Source organism: Sardina pilchardus, chromosome 11 (assembly GCF_963854185.1).
Source record: "Sardina pilchardus chromosome 11, fSarPil1.1, whole genome shotgun sequence".
Lineage (NCBI taxonomy): Eukaryota > Metazoa > Chordata > Actinopteri > Clupeiformes > Clupeidae > Sardina > Sardina pilchardus.
The window spans coordinates 22,295,942-22,312,411 of NC_085004.1; the positions used below are offsets into that span (position 1 = coordinate 22,295,942).

The 16,470-nt window shown below is 42.5% G+C and overlaps 3 protein-coding genes across 3 annotated transcripts; 1 reads left to right on the forward strand and 2 right to left on the reverse strand.

Moving 5' to 3' along the window:
- Positions 1–3,175: 3,175 nt before the first annotated feature.
- LOC134095278 (protein phosphatase 1 regulatory subunit 3E) lies at positions 3,176–4,093 on the reverse strand. Its single transcript, XM_062548729.1, has one exon. The coding sequence runs from the start codon at positions 4,091–4,093 to the stop codon at positions 3,176–3,178; it is 918 nt and encodes a 305-aa protein (XP_062404713.1).
- A 969-nt stretch (positions 4,094–5,062) lies between these two features.
- si:ch73-103b9.2 (uncharacterized protein LOC100150067 homolog) lies at positions 5,063–7,138 on the forward strand. The gene is made up of 3 exons (XM_062549418.1): positions 5,063–5,229; positions 5,691–5,914; positions 6,095–7,138. The coding sequence occupies exons 2-3, from the start codon at positions 5,717–5,719 to the stop codon at positions 7,070–7,072; spliced, it is 1,176 nt and encodes a 391-aa protein (XP_062405402.1). The 5' UTR covers positions 5,063–5,229; positions 5,691–5,716; the 3' UTR covers positions 7,073–7,138.
- Positions 7,139–8,329: 1,191 nt separating this feature from the next.
- Positions 8,330–16,278, reverse strand: atmin (ATM interactor). Its single transcript, XM_062549644.1, has 4 exons — positions 16,039–16,278; positions 13,634–13,759; positions 13,079–13,278; positions 8,330–12,751 (listed from the first exon to the last, which is right to left on the reverse strand). The coding sequence occupies exons 1-4, from the start codon at positions 16,258–16,260 to the stop codon at positions 10,969–10,971; spliced, it is 2,331 nt and encodes a 776-aa protein (XP_062405628.1). The 5' UTR covers positions 16,261–16,278; the 3' UTR covers positions 8,330–10,968.
- Between the last annotated feature and the right edge of the window lie 192 nt (positions 16,279–16,470).

A 16,470-nucleotide genomic window follows, 5' to 3' on the forward strand; every position in this document is an offset into this window, starting at 1 on the left:
AAATTACAAATCCACTGTAAAAGTATGGTGGATGGTTCTGTCTTTACAAGCTGGTCATGCAACATGTATGGTGTGGGAAATTTAAATTTAAATACAGATTTCATGAACTTAAGCTTACAGCTTAACTGAAGACATAGCCTACATTTTGCATAGATACAAAAACAAAACCCAACCAAATTTCTGAGACACAAAGTGCTATGCAAAATGTCTAACCATGTGTACAAGAAAATACAGTACAGTAAACAAAATAAACATGACAGCAAAAGTGCATGAAAAAATAAGTTAAACCCCAAAAGCAACAAGTACAACTTGGTTGAACAAGTTTCTTTTAGATGTTGCTACATTTCAGCAACTCTTCTTTTAAACTGAACAAGGTGCTTAATCTACATAGAATTCATCTGAAAAACCTAATTACAATCATTCCAGCCTATGTCATATCATTTCATCAGGCAAGGTGAAAGGTGCTCCTGGAAGCTGCACTATTGTCAATTCCAGTCCACAGTGTGCAAACCAAAGCAAAGACTTTTGGCCCTCATGACAATGTCAACAGTGTCAGCACTGTATCATCAAGCACATTCCTACATATTTTTATTCACATTGGTTACAACCAGACTCCTGGACAGAGCCTTCTCAGCACCTAATTGCCAGTCACAACACAATGAACTTCGTTGTGCCATTCATTTAGTTCCGACATCTCTAAAAGTGCCTCTGTTTCATTTAGAAATTGATCACATTGATTGTAAGCATACAATAGATTGGAGAAGAATAATAATAGTAATAATAATAACAATTTCACAGTAATGTGGGAATATAGTCATTCTTACAATCTGTCAACACCTTTCTTCCAGTGCATGTAAACTAGAACAGCCAAATGAAAGGATGTTACTTAATGCGCGTGCCTCTGCGTGTGCTTACTTTTTGGGCTCAACTACCTTCTCCATATTGCTAACATATTTATTACTCACTCTTTCTGAAAGTAAAAAACAAATGTTCTAACATTGTATCATTTCATGATAAAATTGTCCATTCAAAGCACTATTGTTTTGGTCGATGCCCATGACTGTAGGTCACAACAGCAGTTTAAAGCCTCCCTCCCACATACGTCTCAGGGCATGCTAGGTTTCACCATGAAATTCATCAGTCTTAGTAAGAAAATACCTTTCTTTACTGACTGGCAGGCCTAGTCAGCTACAATTACATAAATATTGTATCCGTTTTACACAGTAACATAAACTGAAGACAAACATTTTCAGTGATAGCTCCATCCCAAATCATAACCTGACCAAAATGAAGTCATTTGAAGTCAATCCCCTCTAGATTACCACAATGGATAGAGTTCACCATTACAAGCACATATTAAAATTATTAAAATTAAAGAGAACATAACATGCAATGGAAAAAATCTCAACACTGCACTGACTAAAGTTAACAGATTGGCCATGTGACCAGACTTCGAATAGACCTTGTGATGACAAAAATGTTCATTCATTTAAAAAAAAAAAAAAAAGACCAAATTAAATACCAACATATACTTCATTGTATATTTTCTGATGATTGGAGAAGTGGAATACATGAACAGTGATTGTAACATACAGCCTATACAATTGTTGGCTTGCTGAAGACTTTATGGCACACTGCTGAAGTTATTTACAAATACTGACAAAGACTGCTTTTGTGGAAGGCAGAATCCTTGATGAAAGGATATTTCAGGTGTTCTGGAAAAAGATTAAACAAAGTTCACAAAAATACTTCAGGAGGATTTGAACAAAAGTATCGTTGTAGGCCTAGATTTCCTAGGAAAAAAAAGGTGTTTTCCTAAACCTGAATAAACATATTTAACCTGGATTTACTGACACTGCATTGTATTGTGATATTCACAATAAATATGCCGTTTGAGATCTGAGGTAAACAAGTCCATCAACAAAACAATGCCTGCAACACAAGTCCAGAGAAATACAATTTCTACTAAGTCCATTCCTGTCCTGTCACTGTGAATGTACCACTGCATAGCCTAAACAGACTTGCACAGCTGGATCTTTGAGTCCAGAAAAACACATGAATCTTACTGAATTTGTAAGGCAGTAGTCTGAAACATTGTTCAAAGGAGAATCCCTCCACCACATTCTCTGTAAGCCTGCAACCTGTTTACTAATAGATCGTGTACACTTTGTCCAGGAGAGATTTACAACTGTATTGAAGAACAGTATTGTCTCTGACAAGCATATAAGCTATGCTACGAATTTAATTTAACAAGTGAAATCAGTGACATCAGTTTGAAAATGCTGAATGATCTGTGCTAGCCCAGGGGTGGGTGGGGGGGTGTAGCATCAAACTGATTCTATTGCTCCAGCCACTGTTCATACTTCCTTTCATTATGTGTAATTTACCTGGTGCTGGGATTTCATTCAACTTGGCATGAGGTAGGCTGGGCGGATGCTACGTTTTTTCACCCCTGTAGGATAGGCTATTGTTCGAGTATCACATGCACCAGACAGGCTGTCTGAATCCGCCGGATAGTACACAGTGTACCAATGTCAGATAGGTCTACCCTTCGATACGATGGGCTAAGGCATAGATAAAAGTAAGCGAAATATAAATATGAACTGCAATTTATGCAATATTGAACGCTATGGTGAGATCGTAGTGAACCGATTTGTAGGTAAAATCCCATTCCCACGACACTGAATGATGCATTTACGTTTACAGCATTCAACTGTTGGCGACAACATTGCGATGACTAGACATTGTGTAACTGGGTAGACATAAACCTTAAAGTAATATTAGGATCTAGTGCAGAAAGGGGCAGATGACTTCGTTTAGTATCTAAATAAGACGATGTGATACGTGAACCTATTCTCTATGCGTTCCCTCTGCACGTGCACATGTTACATAAAAGTCAATAAAAAGGCGTCAGACTTGAAAATTAAACGCGTCTACACATTAACTGTCACAATGCAATCTGAAAACATTTCATATTGAATGTAACACCAAGTGTAAGGACATTTGTTTTCCAAATAAGTGATGAGAACAAGCTCCATAAAGCTAACAAAAGCCCTACGCAGAACCGGCGTTTGGGTAGCATTTGCCTTTTTACAGCAGTTGTTCAGTGTCTGGTAGGCTGCAGCAGGAATTTACGCGCAAAAACGCACAGTGTAACGGCGATCGCTAAGCACGTTTAAATAAAATGAATCCAGCCATCCTCCCATTCCCGTGGGGGAGAAATTTTGAACTTGTGGCGTTTAACCTTGTAGTTATTCCCATAATTGTTGTCCCAATATTCCTCTCCACCGACCGTGTACTTTACAGCAAATTGCAACGTACCGCCGCTCTCCAAAAAGGTAGGGACAACCATTTTAAAGGAGAACCTGTCAGTAACTCCATCATTCGATTGTGGGACATAGGATGCCAGAGTATCCATACATGTCATCCAGTTGTTGAGAGTGTACCTTAGAGCAACGCTCTTTTCAAATGCAATGTTTAGGACCCTTACAAACCCAGAGAGGCTGAAATCGTCACTCTGAACACATTCCAACAACACTTTTAACTCTTTCACTTTCTCTAGAAAGTCGGGTAGAGTTCCTGGATTTATGAACTCCATTTCCATCAAAATAGTTTGAGTAGGCACAGTAGGAAACTTGTCAAATCTTTTGAGATAAAGTGGAGTCTGACACCTGAACTTTGACAGGATGCGTTCTGGAACCTCCGGCTCATCAGTGTCGTCAAAGTGTCTGACAGAAGTAAGGTCCAAGCCCAAAGAGTCTGCAAAGCGAACCTTCTTCTGACTTGATGGGCTTCTGGTCCGACAAATCTCAAGCTTAGCTCTTTCGGATGGGGTCGGCAAAGACTTGCACCTGCGGCGCTGTGTTGGACTCTGTGGCGGTTTTAGAAAGCTTTCTCTGCCCCTGGGTCTTTCTTCCACCACCTGGAATTCCAACGGCTCGCAGTCTCCATTAAGGTCCTCTTCTCCCTCTTCTTTCACTTGATTCACAGCTGCCAAGCTCCCGAAAAGCCCAGCAATACAGCTGTAGTTTCTCGGGATGCAGTTCTTTGGAGGCAGCATGACCACGACAGAGTGCAGTGCTTCAGTTTCCATAGAAGGCTGCAAAGTGGTCTACGTGGGGTGCAGCTCGGAGTTTTTGGGGAGGCTGGAGGCACGTCAGGTGTCCGGTGACTTGAGCACGTGTTTGAAGCTGTGGTCGTTGTTAGTGACACTGCGGATTTCTTAGCCAATCTTTTTCATGCAGCTGAGAGAGCAGCCGGTGCACAGAGACAGAGAGTGAGTCTTGGAGAGGCACACCCCCCTTCACTGTCACTGCTGACAAGGTCCTGAAAATGAAGATATTCTTAAGAATAAAATGGCATAAGAGTGTAAAGATGACAAGTGCAGTGGTGATGTGAAGGGGGAGGCTGGTGTGAAGTGTCGCATGATTTTCGCATGATTTTCATGGAGCGAAGCGATGATGGTACAGTCGTGCCGAAAGGGAACACGATGTGCCGACTTGGTGTGTACTTGGCAAAATGATTGAATTTCTTACCGCAAATTTTACGTAGCTTTACAACAATATTTAAAACTATTACTATAAGAAAATATATCAATTTCCATCATATATAGTTTTATATCAATGGTATAACCTATTACTTATTGCAAGCGAGCTATACTGCTGTCAAATTGCACACTGCACACCAAAATTAAAACGTATGAGGAAGAAAAATATATGCCTATAATCACAAAATAATACGTTTCGTTAATAGCCTAATATTGAACTATTCTTGCCAATTCAATAGGCTATTAGGCTACACACTTTATCTTGGCAACACAACAAAACTATATGAAAAAAATGAGAAGACTTACCCTTCCAATAAACTCTAGGAAATAGATGCAATGCTTCAAAAGCAAACAATTACGCTGGTATCAACATGTTGTAAGCAACTGATACATACTTGCAAAAATCAGGATGTGCGCGGTTACTTTGTTCTGCTTTCTGGCGCGCCCCCTTTCCAACACGTCACATCCTCGTTCAGTTAGATTGTCATAGCAACGTTCTACACTAATGATCTCAGGTTTGTTGGTCTATGGTTGTAGTCTAGCGTCCTGTGTGGACAGTTAAAAAGAGATAAATATTTGATGTCCTCGGTCGCCCCTGTCAAATAAACGGACATAGATAGCACCTGCAGGTAGTCCTAACTTGGGGTCGGGTGTGCAATATGTGTAATTCTGCAGGTTAGTTGGTAAGTATGTTTCATTAAGTTCTGACTGTTTTTTTAGGGCTTCGGAACTAGCATCAATGTTGTCACATTTCTTCACTATTATGCAACGTCCTGGATTTTAGTTGTCGGTACACAATTTATTTTACGGTGTAATATGCAGCTTTGTCAACCAATGTTAAGCGGGGAAACATGTCAAAGCTTAATTTCCAAAGTATTTGCTGAGCCAGTTGTCTAAGATGTCTGTGATTAAATGTATCGATAACTAGCATTCATTTACCTGACATTGCCTTGATGTCAATTTTAGCAAGTTGCAAAGGTTACAGCGGTTAGTGCTAGCCCAAAACCTGTTCACTTTTTTCATCCAGGTCATCTCATCAGCGTATCAATTATAACGTTAGTTGCTAACATGATGTTGTTGCTGATGCTGACAAGCCTAGAAGTTATTGTGTAGCCTTCCTATAACATTACCTTTACCCTTTCAGCCACATTCCTCTGAAAGACCATTGGAATGGAGTCTTTCAGAGGATTTGAATCAGCCTGCGTGTATGGTGATGATACAAATGGCTGCATGAAGATGGATACATATGAAGAACATCAGCTATCGGACAGGGACCTTGTTAACACACTTTTGGATGTCAGTGAAGAATGTTTAACAAACGACCAGCACACTGATGGATTTAGAAATCTCACTGGCTGGGAAGAAGCTGTGAGTAGGCCTACCGTTCAAAACATTCTTTTTAGTAGATTCGATTCCTTTTGTGAATTTTTAAGCATAGCTTTAAAAAAAAAAAAAAAAAAAAAAAAGTGTTTTTTTTTTATATAAATACCTAATATGGTGTTGCAACAGTTTTTAACCAGCCATTTTTTTCTGGTCATTATCTAACAGGTCCATGGATGGGGTAGAGGCCCCTCTCTCCTTTGCTTGTTCCAAATGCAAAGGAGAAGCAAGAGACCAAAGACCTGGGACGCAGACTCTCACTGCCTTCTCTGTGTTGACACAAAGGTAGTGGAACCCCATGTATCAGAGACTGCAAGACATTCTCCCGAACTTTGCAGCAGGTCATCTTCAAAAAGTTCAAAGAAGACAATCCCACCTTGCGTAGAATTATTAAAGGCACGCCCAAGCAGCACATGCTCTGCCAGCTCTACCTATAAAAATACACTAGAACTCATGCCAAAACAAGCGGTCTCGGCAAAAAAGTTCTCAGCCATGAGTGGCCTGCTCATCAACCGCACAGCTGCTACTTGTGTAGGCCTCTCCCACCATCAGGAGAATCAGTGTCCTATGTTGAAAGACCAGTGTGCTGGAAATGTCACTCTGGTCAACTGCTTTGCTGTACTGCCTCCTCTCAAAACTTTCTTGGATGGAAACGTGTGTTGCCCCAATCACCTAGAAAGTGGCGAGGTCAGCTTTGGAGCTGACATGCAGGACGTGGCTGAAATTTGGCAGAGAGGTGCCTCAGCGACTGCCACTGCTGGGGAGAGCAGAGGTGTCGACGGCTGTGGGGAAATGAGAACAGAAGCTCACCTGGACTCCAGGTCTGCGGAGGATGGTTTACACGGCTCCGATGCCTCCAAGTACTGGACGTGTCAGAAGAGTCACAGCCTGCTGACGGCTTTCAGCATTCCCATCACCAAAAGGTCTGACCAGTCCTTCCCCACCATGAACGAGGCAATGCCTCGGGTCACTTACCGCCTGGCGAGGTACCCTAGACAGGAGGACGTGGCCAGATCACCTGTGAGGAGTAATAGTGGTAAACTCTACTTTGGTTACAAGACCAAGAACATCAGGCGGGCCGAGCCTAAACTGCCAATGCTGTTTGGCACAAGGGTTGCCATCCCTGCCTCCACTCACCGTCTCTGACATACTCAGTGTGCAATGTACTGCTGTCATGAGTCTGTCAGCTGATTAAAGAGTGGTTTGACCCCAGGGTATGTTTTCATAAATGGTGTTCTTAGAAAAGGTTAACAGTAAATGAAATGAGCACTAAGAGGTGTATACTTCTGCAAGGTTTGGCATCTTTTAACAGTTTTCATTCCCCCAAAATAGTGGATATTGCTGAACCATGATGTTGTGTGCACTTGGATGACACTTTCTGTATTAAACTACTAAGAATGAGTTTAAGGGAGAAAAATTGCAGAGGAAGGGCCCACATAAAGACAATAATATTTTATAACAAAGAATTGAAAACATGGTACCTCATCATGGATAAGCCTTGCAGGTGTCCGTGACACATGGGAGTATCAAGGCTTCCTTCATTTAAAGGTGATCTATGCAAGTTTTTTAGCTCAATTTGCCTTAACTGATCAGCTTCGGAGTCATTGGAATGGTTATTTGATTTATTCCGAGTTGAATGATGGCTGTCTCGCTTCCCCCTAGCGCCTGTGAGCGGAAAAAACATGCTTGCAAGTTTGTGCCACTGGGTCGGCAGCCTCGCGACCATGCTCACGAAAAGGCAGACTGACCGATTGAGGAGTGTTGTAAAATATAGACACTAAAGCTGTAGGTGAAGCTCTGCAGAGAAACCTGCAAGCGTAGAACGAGAAAAAAGCGATCAAAGGCATCAACGCTCAGATGAGTTTCCCTTCAGTTACCAAGCAACTGAGTTCCTCTTACAAGAAACCTCAATGTAATTAAGTTTGTTCAGGAATGCCTTGTGTGAAATTTCAGCTGTAGTCATCCTAACCCCAGTGCAAGTCAGTCTCCCTACGGCAAACATACTGTTCAAGCTACTACAACAGTCACTGGAGACACCAATTCAATACGGTTTCTCAACAGAAATAGATTTATATGAAATGTCCTCCAGTCTCAGCCATCATTAGGTTAAGGTTTTAAACAGTTTTCTTCCCCTAACCCAGAAAGTAGTCCCAGTGGAAGTACTGTTAACAGGTCTTTGAAAGTGGGAGTTTGAGCCTGCCATTTTCATTTTGGTGTGCGGACTGTTATATTGTTGGTGGAATGTGAAATTAACAATTTATTAAATTAGGTCTTGTTTTCTTTTTACAAAAAATAATGCCATGCATTAATAAATGTAAAATGTATTGAACACAAGTGCCAATTGTTTGTTCACAGACTCTGGGAAGAGAATATGGGATTTGTACAATAGACAGGGAACAAATGTCAATTCAATACAATTTATTATGGTCACTGCTTGTTTAGCAGAATGAACTTAACTGACAGTTTACATTTTCAGCAAATTAAGACACCTCCAGGAAGGAAACTCAAGTTAACTTAACATCCACATCATGGTACAAACATGACAGCATGCATTCTCTGGAAAAGAAAATAGCGTTTTAAGTAAACATTTTCAAGTAGAAGTGGATACATTTTAATAGTATTTTTGTAAATGGGGAAAAAAACAAGTATATAATTTTCCAGTTTGTGGTCAGATCGGTGCAATATATTGCTTGCAAGTTGGAGTTTGGAAGTATGAATCCTGCATTGAAAAACGCCTAAAATAATTACATACATCAAATGGATAATATTCTGTTGCAGTTGTGGCCTAGACAACTACCAGTAACAATAATGTGTCATTTAGCTTTATGTTCTGAAAAGGTTTACATATGTTCAACCGATTTCCACACTCAAGCACTGGTAGTGAGTAGTGTCATGCTAGTAGGCTTGCACTTGCACGCACACACACACACGCGCACACACACACACACACACACACACACACACACACACACACACACACACACACACACACACACACACACACACACACACACACACACACACACACACACACACACACACACACACACACACACACACACACACACACACACACACACACACACACACACACACACACACACACACACACACACACACACACACACACACACAATCTATGGGCACAGTGCTACTTACATTCTACAGTTGACAGAGATACACAGACATAGAACAGTATTCTCTATCTATGGACAGAACATACATGACAAATGACAGCTGAGATCCAAGTTTACAGGGCAGATTCTAAAGGGTTGTAGTACTTCTGATATTGCCACCCAAGACTAAACCATTTTGGTGCCACGTTTCCAATCATAAACATATATAGCTGCTGAAACAAGTAGTTTCTCAATACCAGCATCTACATATTTTTACAGAGTACATTTGGTTGGTATTCTAGGTTTACACCATGACATTTCCACATGTTATTGTCTGCTTGGAAACAAACATCAAAGTTAAAGGATACAACTTGTATGGTTGTATAGAAACACTGGTTATGTTCTTCCTTCCAAACACACAAACACCCTCTTTGAGGCACTCACTCAGTCAAAATGCACAACGAATGAAAATGACTAATTTATAGGCACAGGTATAAGGTGTTAACTTAGAGGGTTGAAGCAGCAGGTGCTGGATTGAGCTAGATGTATGACGACTACCACATGCGTTGGTAAACACTCCATAATCTTAAAAGCGCACACACTCACGCACGCACGCACAGTGGTAACAAGTATGGAATGCTGGTTAATATGGCTTCCATGGCAGAAATTCAATCATTCACACAAGTATATTTTTGCTTTACACAGCAGTCACTTATACTGAGCAACTGTTGCGCAGACTTGAAATGTGCAGCCAAAAAAGTAATCAACAAAGAGGTAACTAAAACAAAATCACAAAAATGTTGGTTTATCCACAACACATCATGGTATATTACACCTGCGCAACACAAATGGCAATTGCTTACCTTCTATTAAAATAAGGCACCAACTAAAGGAAAGTACTCGTGCAAATAGATAGCAACAGCACAAATAAATACAAAAATGCACATTCAATGCAGGTATTTCTGTGATATTTCAATGCTTGACCGAAGTATCAAGGTAAGCTTAATGATAAACCAAACACATGTAAACAGCATTACTTTGAAAGAACGGAGGTTGCCTCATGATGACTAAGTGTATTATTAACAGTCAGCAAGAAAAAAAAATGTGTGATGATTCCTGCTAGAGGAGCACAGCAACCATATCTTCACAGTGACAGACTTCTGTTCTATCTAACAAATTGTAGACTCACAATTTACATCACAGGTCATAAAGGTTTCTTTTACACCTACAGCAAGCTCACAAATATGTAAAAAGCAATATCTGGGATAAGAAGTGTCTTTTGGCCCATAGTGGTATCTGACTGAGTATCACAGGATCGTTCCAGTTAGGTCTATGGGCAGTTTTCTCACAGGTGATGTACTGTAGCTTCAAGAGGGTCTACTGACAGAGCAGCAGTCCAAGTGGACTGACAGATGTACATTTCTAAATCTTTTCATGCGAGTACTGTTAGTGTTTAGTCAGTTTACCCTTCACTGAATTGACTGGTATCTATCTTCCAACCTTTGTAGTTTTCACAACTACATTTACATTGACATTAATTTCGGAAAATGTCAAAAAGAAGCCTAATGAAGGAGAACCTTTCATACAGTGTTGAAATTACACATGCTCTGACTGTGGAGATGACCATATACAAATTTGTCATTTAGTATTTAATTTTTTTTGTTGTTGTGCAAATCACAGAGACATGAGGTGAACTGAAAGTGCTGCCAGTATATTTTCTTCAATGTTTTCATTTACTCACTACCTCACACATTTGGAATGACACTTTAGTGAGTGAACACATTGGCAGGGAGCTTCTATAGGCTTATTGATGAGTGTTTGTCTAAGCACCCATTCTCTGACCCTCGCTCCGAAAGGTAGATTTCAGAGGCCAAGAGATGCTTTCCGTGGGATTTGAATTCCAGCCGCAGCAGGGGAGCTGGGCCTTCAGCTGTTGGGCTTCTCAGAGTGTTGAAACAGAGAGAACAGCTCCTCGCAGGTTTGTGTTTCTACCGAGCTGAAATGAGACTCCATGTTCCAGGCCAGGTCCGCTGACATAAAGTCGTCCACGACTGTCTGGGTCTCGTTGCTCGTAAGGAACAGGTGGCCCAAGCTGTCGAAGGAGCTTGTTACCGTTTGGGTCTCTGCGCTGCTAAGCCTCACCTGTCCATCAGATGTGCAGGGCAAGGGTAACGTGGGTGGACGGATGTCCGTCTGTGTCTCGTTGTCCGAAGACTCTGTGCTTATGTTGAAGCTGGACTGCCTCAGAATGTTCCCAAGGGGCATGTGACCACTCGGGTTGAGAATGAAGTTCAGGTCTGTCTGCGTCTGAGTGTCAAACATCTCCATCTCCAAGTCCGTCTGCTGGGTTCTGGTCATGTCGCCTCCGCTGAGTTTGTCCAGGAGCAGGAAGTCGGTTTGTGTCTCAATGTCGAGCAGCTCCAGTTGTGTCTCTGAGCTTAAGCCTCCCAGATCACTCTCCTCAGTCTGTGTCTGAATGTGTGCAGCACTTAAGAACTCCTCAAAGTCAAAGTCAATGCCTGTGCTGTTCTCTTGCACATGTTCCAGTCCTGGTCCGCAGCCCACTGCCGACGGCGACAGTGTCTGGTCATTCTCCAGGGCCCCTTCTCCCATGCCGTCGGACAGGATGTTCTCCAGGTCGTTCAGAAGTGTCATGGTCTGAGTTTGGTTGTCTGCCACGGAGTTCTGGTTAAGATTATCCGTTTGGACTCCGAAACACATGGGTGCTTCGGTTTTGTCGCTGTAGAGCACAGAGGCCGATGAGCTGAGGTGGTCGTGGACACTGCCAGTGCGGAATGGAATGTCCGTCAAGACTGTTTGCGTGGAGACACTGGGCGAATCAGAATCAAAGAGGCCGGAGCACATCACAGACTGGTTCATCAGAACCTTTTCCTCTGGAGTGCCAACAGCACAATTAGTCTGAGTCTGCCTGGTGATGTTAAAGGGTTGAAAAGAAAGCTGGTGGTGGGTTTCAGTCTGTGCGCCGATGGACGAAGTGGCTTTGGCCCGTGCAGGAAATGTCTGGGTCTGCACACTGACCGGCAGTAAGACCTGAGCGCTTACACTGATGTCTGTTTGTGAGCAGGAGGAGACCGAGGACTCGCCCATGGAGCTCACTAAAGCCCCGTCCAATGAGGGTCCCTTTTTGAGGTATGAAATGTCTGTCTGAATGTCTGTGGAGGTGCTCTTACCTCGGAGCGCAAGCCCCAGACCCAGGTCCCCAGGAGACACTGCACTGTCCATGCATACCTGGACACCAGTACTGACAACACCAGAGCCAGGTCTGGAGTATGACACAGTGTCTCTAAAGGTTAAATTCTTGGTGCTTAGCGTAGGCATGACCGCTCCAAAGGACTGAGGGAGAAGATGGTACGTGCTCAGAGAGCCTTGCGAGTCCAAAGCCAGGACGACGGACCTCAAGGCACTGCTGTCTCCTGACGGGAGGAGGACGGGAAGGTGGGCCAGCTGCATCACAGGAACGTTGACCAGGGCCACTTTGGGCTTTGGCAGGAGAAGCTTCTGCATGCTTTTTGAGGGATTGGGATTCTGCCTTGCCGTGTCATGGGTTTGGCATGCTCCTTCAGTAGGGATGGCTCCCTCTGAAAGCTCCTTTTCAGATCCAGGCATCGGAAACGTCGGCTCAATGGGTCGGACTTTAATCGCACTGCAGATCATGCGTTCCATCTTCCTCTTCTTCACCGGCGGGTACCTTCAGGAAAAATGAGAGAGTGAGACTATTTAGCAAAATTCAGTCCAGCTGAATTGTGATGTGACCTGCTTATGTCTTACATGCCTATGTGTACGTTCACATGTAGAAACGGAAATTAACTGCCGCAGGCTGACCAGATGCATTGCCAGCCCATAACTTATGTCCTGACCCATACAGAAAATAAAACTCCTCCATCTACAACCATCATCTCCAGGTTATTACCAGCTATACACAATGCAAGTAACAGTGGAATCATTGAAAATGAGGGCTACCCTCAATGACACTCCGAGAATAAATAAAGGTTGAATGAAAGAATGTGGCTAGTACCGGTGTTCATCTGGAATCTCATGACCAGTTCTGTAGGTGTGGGACAGTAGTGCAGCACGGCTAGCATAAGGGCAGCCACATGTACAGCTGTATGTTCTCCCACAATCCTCCGCATGTCGTCTGAGGTCCCACTCTGTGCTGTAGCTGTTGCTACACTTCACACACTTATGTTTCTTCTCAGTGTGCATCTTCATGAAATGCTGATGTGTACATATAAGGACATATTAGCACAAATTAGCATGTTAGATGGCACAGATCATGTACATTGTGAAATGTGTTGACAGCAATTTTCCAGGATTTACACATAGTGCTAAATTTAAACCTTTTCAAACAGATCATAGACAAACGATAGATTGTTACTTTATCAGTCCTGAAAGACATTCATCAGTTATTCATTGTCCCTTTAGCACCAAAAGATATATTAGAAAGTTCCTTTTGCTTTCTGGACAGCGTCAGACACACATCAATTGGCTGAGTAGATATGTTGACAGAAAGTCAAAGGGATTGCATTTTTTCCCTTAGAGACTGGATGTACTAAGATTAGAATGACTTTACCTGTTTGACTAAGGAGAACTGTGAGAAGGGTCGATTTGGTCCTCGTGGGCACCCCTCTATTGGACAGCAATAGAGTTTTTGTGGGCCTTTCATGTCCTTTCTAACAGTGGGGTTGACAATGCCATCCTAATAATGAAAAGAAAGGCGTGTGACATATCATAACATCATGACATATCTTAAGAAGCATTACAATAGTGACTGACAATTCTCAACTAAATGAATCCTACCAGCTAAACACCACTGACAATACCTATGAAAACAACAATTGCTGTTCAATTCCAAAAGGCAAATGAATTAACAAATAGACCATGTCAGTAACCAATGCGTTTTTTTATGAGGGTCTATGCAAGTGAACCATGATATAAGACTTGCATAACAGAAAGTAATATGCAGGCTGTTCTAATTAAAATGAGGTACAAAAATCCCTTGACAACACCTTGTGATGTCTGAAAAGCTAGAGCAATAGATGTTCTACTGCACTGGAAAACTTGGCAGATGTCAGGTCAGTGCACAGAATCAATGTGCAGAATGATTGCTTACATAACCATACAGCACATACACGGAGAAAGACATTCCTCGTGGGAGATACTGCATTATCTGAACAGCAAACTATATTCTAGCCTGTACTGCAGCCCTTTTTTGATCAAGCCCTTACAGTCTCTCTGCCTTACGCCATGCCTTTAAATGAAAGTGTGCCAATAATGCTAGTCCTTAGTATAAATGCAGTGTGTGTGTTTTTTTTTTAATTATTATTATTACTAATAGGCTATTCTGTATTCAAATGATAAAGGGCCAATATCAATGAACAGGAGAGCACTAGAGAGTTTACTGCAGCAAAGAGAGAAACAGCAAGAAGCAGCCGTAGGTTAACATTCAGCCAGCATCTGACCAAACATCATGGCCCTGTCCCCAGTGCCGTGCTACACAGCATTCATTTGTCTGCCAGCCCTGGAGACACTTCAGTGGGGCCGGCTGTGCTGTTTTGTTTCTCAACACCAGCAGGAGGGTTAGTCTGGACAGCCCTGAGTGGCACACAGTAAGTGGAGGGAAGGCTTTTAGCTTGCTATGTTGAAAGTCAACTAAGAGCTGAAATAAGATTTTTAGCTCATGGTCCATTAGTCTCCACCTGCTACCACCACCACCACCACCACACCCCAAAATTCCTTCACTCACAGCTGTCTAGCTGCTCTCTGCCTGCAGTCACAGGACTGTAATGTGCACCTGAGAGAACTGAATTCATACACTTTTTTCCCTGTGTGGACACATAAATAATGCATGAGGAGAGCCGGATGAGAGTGCGCCACTGCCTGCCTCGCTGCTGCTGCTTACTGATCATGTGTTACTCATAACATCAGTTCTAAACATCCCAATCACACAGCTTATAACCAACCTGGAAGATCTTCAATGACCCTAATACAGTACACAACACAAGTACATAACCAACAAGCTAATTAGCCTCTAAAGCTCGAAATTAGAGTGCAATTACAAGCAAATTGTAGTCCACTGTACACGACCAACAGCAATTTCAAGAGCGAGGACTTGTGAGCATGTCTTATGGGATCTACAAAAACAGATCTGGACATACTCTTTCTCTGAACATGTATTTTAATTGGCGTTGCATGTGATCTCTCTGAGTCATTTAATGAAATCAGCACATGAGTTCAACTCTCCATCACCAAGGGCAAAGGCAATGAAATGTGTAAATCAATCCGACGTTATTTCCCTTTATCAGTCAGGGTCTCTTGGGGCTTTTTGCTCAATTTTATCGCAGAGCTAGTCGATCTACATTTGACGAAGAGATACATGCACCATGTGAGTATTATGTTACATAGGACAACAACAAAACAACCAATACACATCGTGACGGTGGTGGTTTCCCATTGAAGTGGACAAGTGTTTGGCCCACTGAGTACGCCAAGGCAGTGAGATGGATACCTTTCCCCATAGCTGTACCAGAGCCAGTCTACGGCTGTACAGACAAGCAGAAATTCTGAGGAACGGAGCACACTGTCAAAGGACAGCTGCACAACTTTCTTTGATATTGATAATGCTAGCTTGCTAGCTAAATAGCTAACGAATAATGACGTTTGAATGACTCCTACCGCAGTGGTCTGAAAGAGAGCATACACTTAAGGCTAATATGACAATTCATTGACAAGATCAGCTTTAGCTAGCAAAGCTGGTGTATAATCAACTGTTTTCTAAAGACGTGCGCAGTTTCAATCGCAACAACTGGTTTGTTCTTTCACTAAGCGTTAACGTTGACGAGTGCGATCAAGCTAACTGGTCTAAACAAAGGCAGACTAATTTGGTGGAGTTTTACAGCAATCTAGTGTGCTTCTAGGGTGTTTATGTTAAATATAAAACATTAGTTAGCCAGTCATCGCTGACGTTAGCGCACTTACCTTGACTCTGTGGGACTTAACAAGGTGCATGTTCAGGGCTGGGGTATTTGGAAGGATCTTTCCACATCCTTCAACAGTACAGAGGATATTGGTCCGCACCTCTTTGGTTAGCTCTGCTATATCAGGTTTTATAATTTCTTTCGACTGTGAAGGTACCTCCTCGACCACATCTCCGTTATCTGCAATATTGCGTTGTGGCTTCTCCGATGCAGAGGCAGCCATGTTTCCTCTGAGAAGAGAGACCGCCCTGGATCAGAGAAAGCGTAGGGAAGCAGGAGCACCATATATGCGTTCACGTAAACTTCCGGGAGGGGGACCTTTCTTAGCAACCAGCTGGCTACTCCCCCTGAACTCCACCACGCGCGTCGCTCCTCATAATAAATTCATCTGAAACCTTCTAGATGTGTTTGCTTAGTAAGATCACTGGTTACT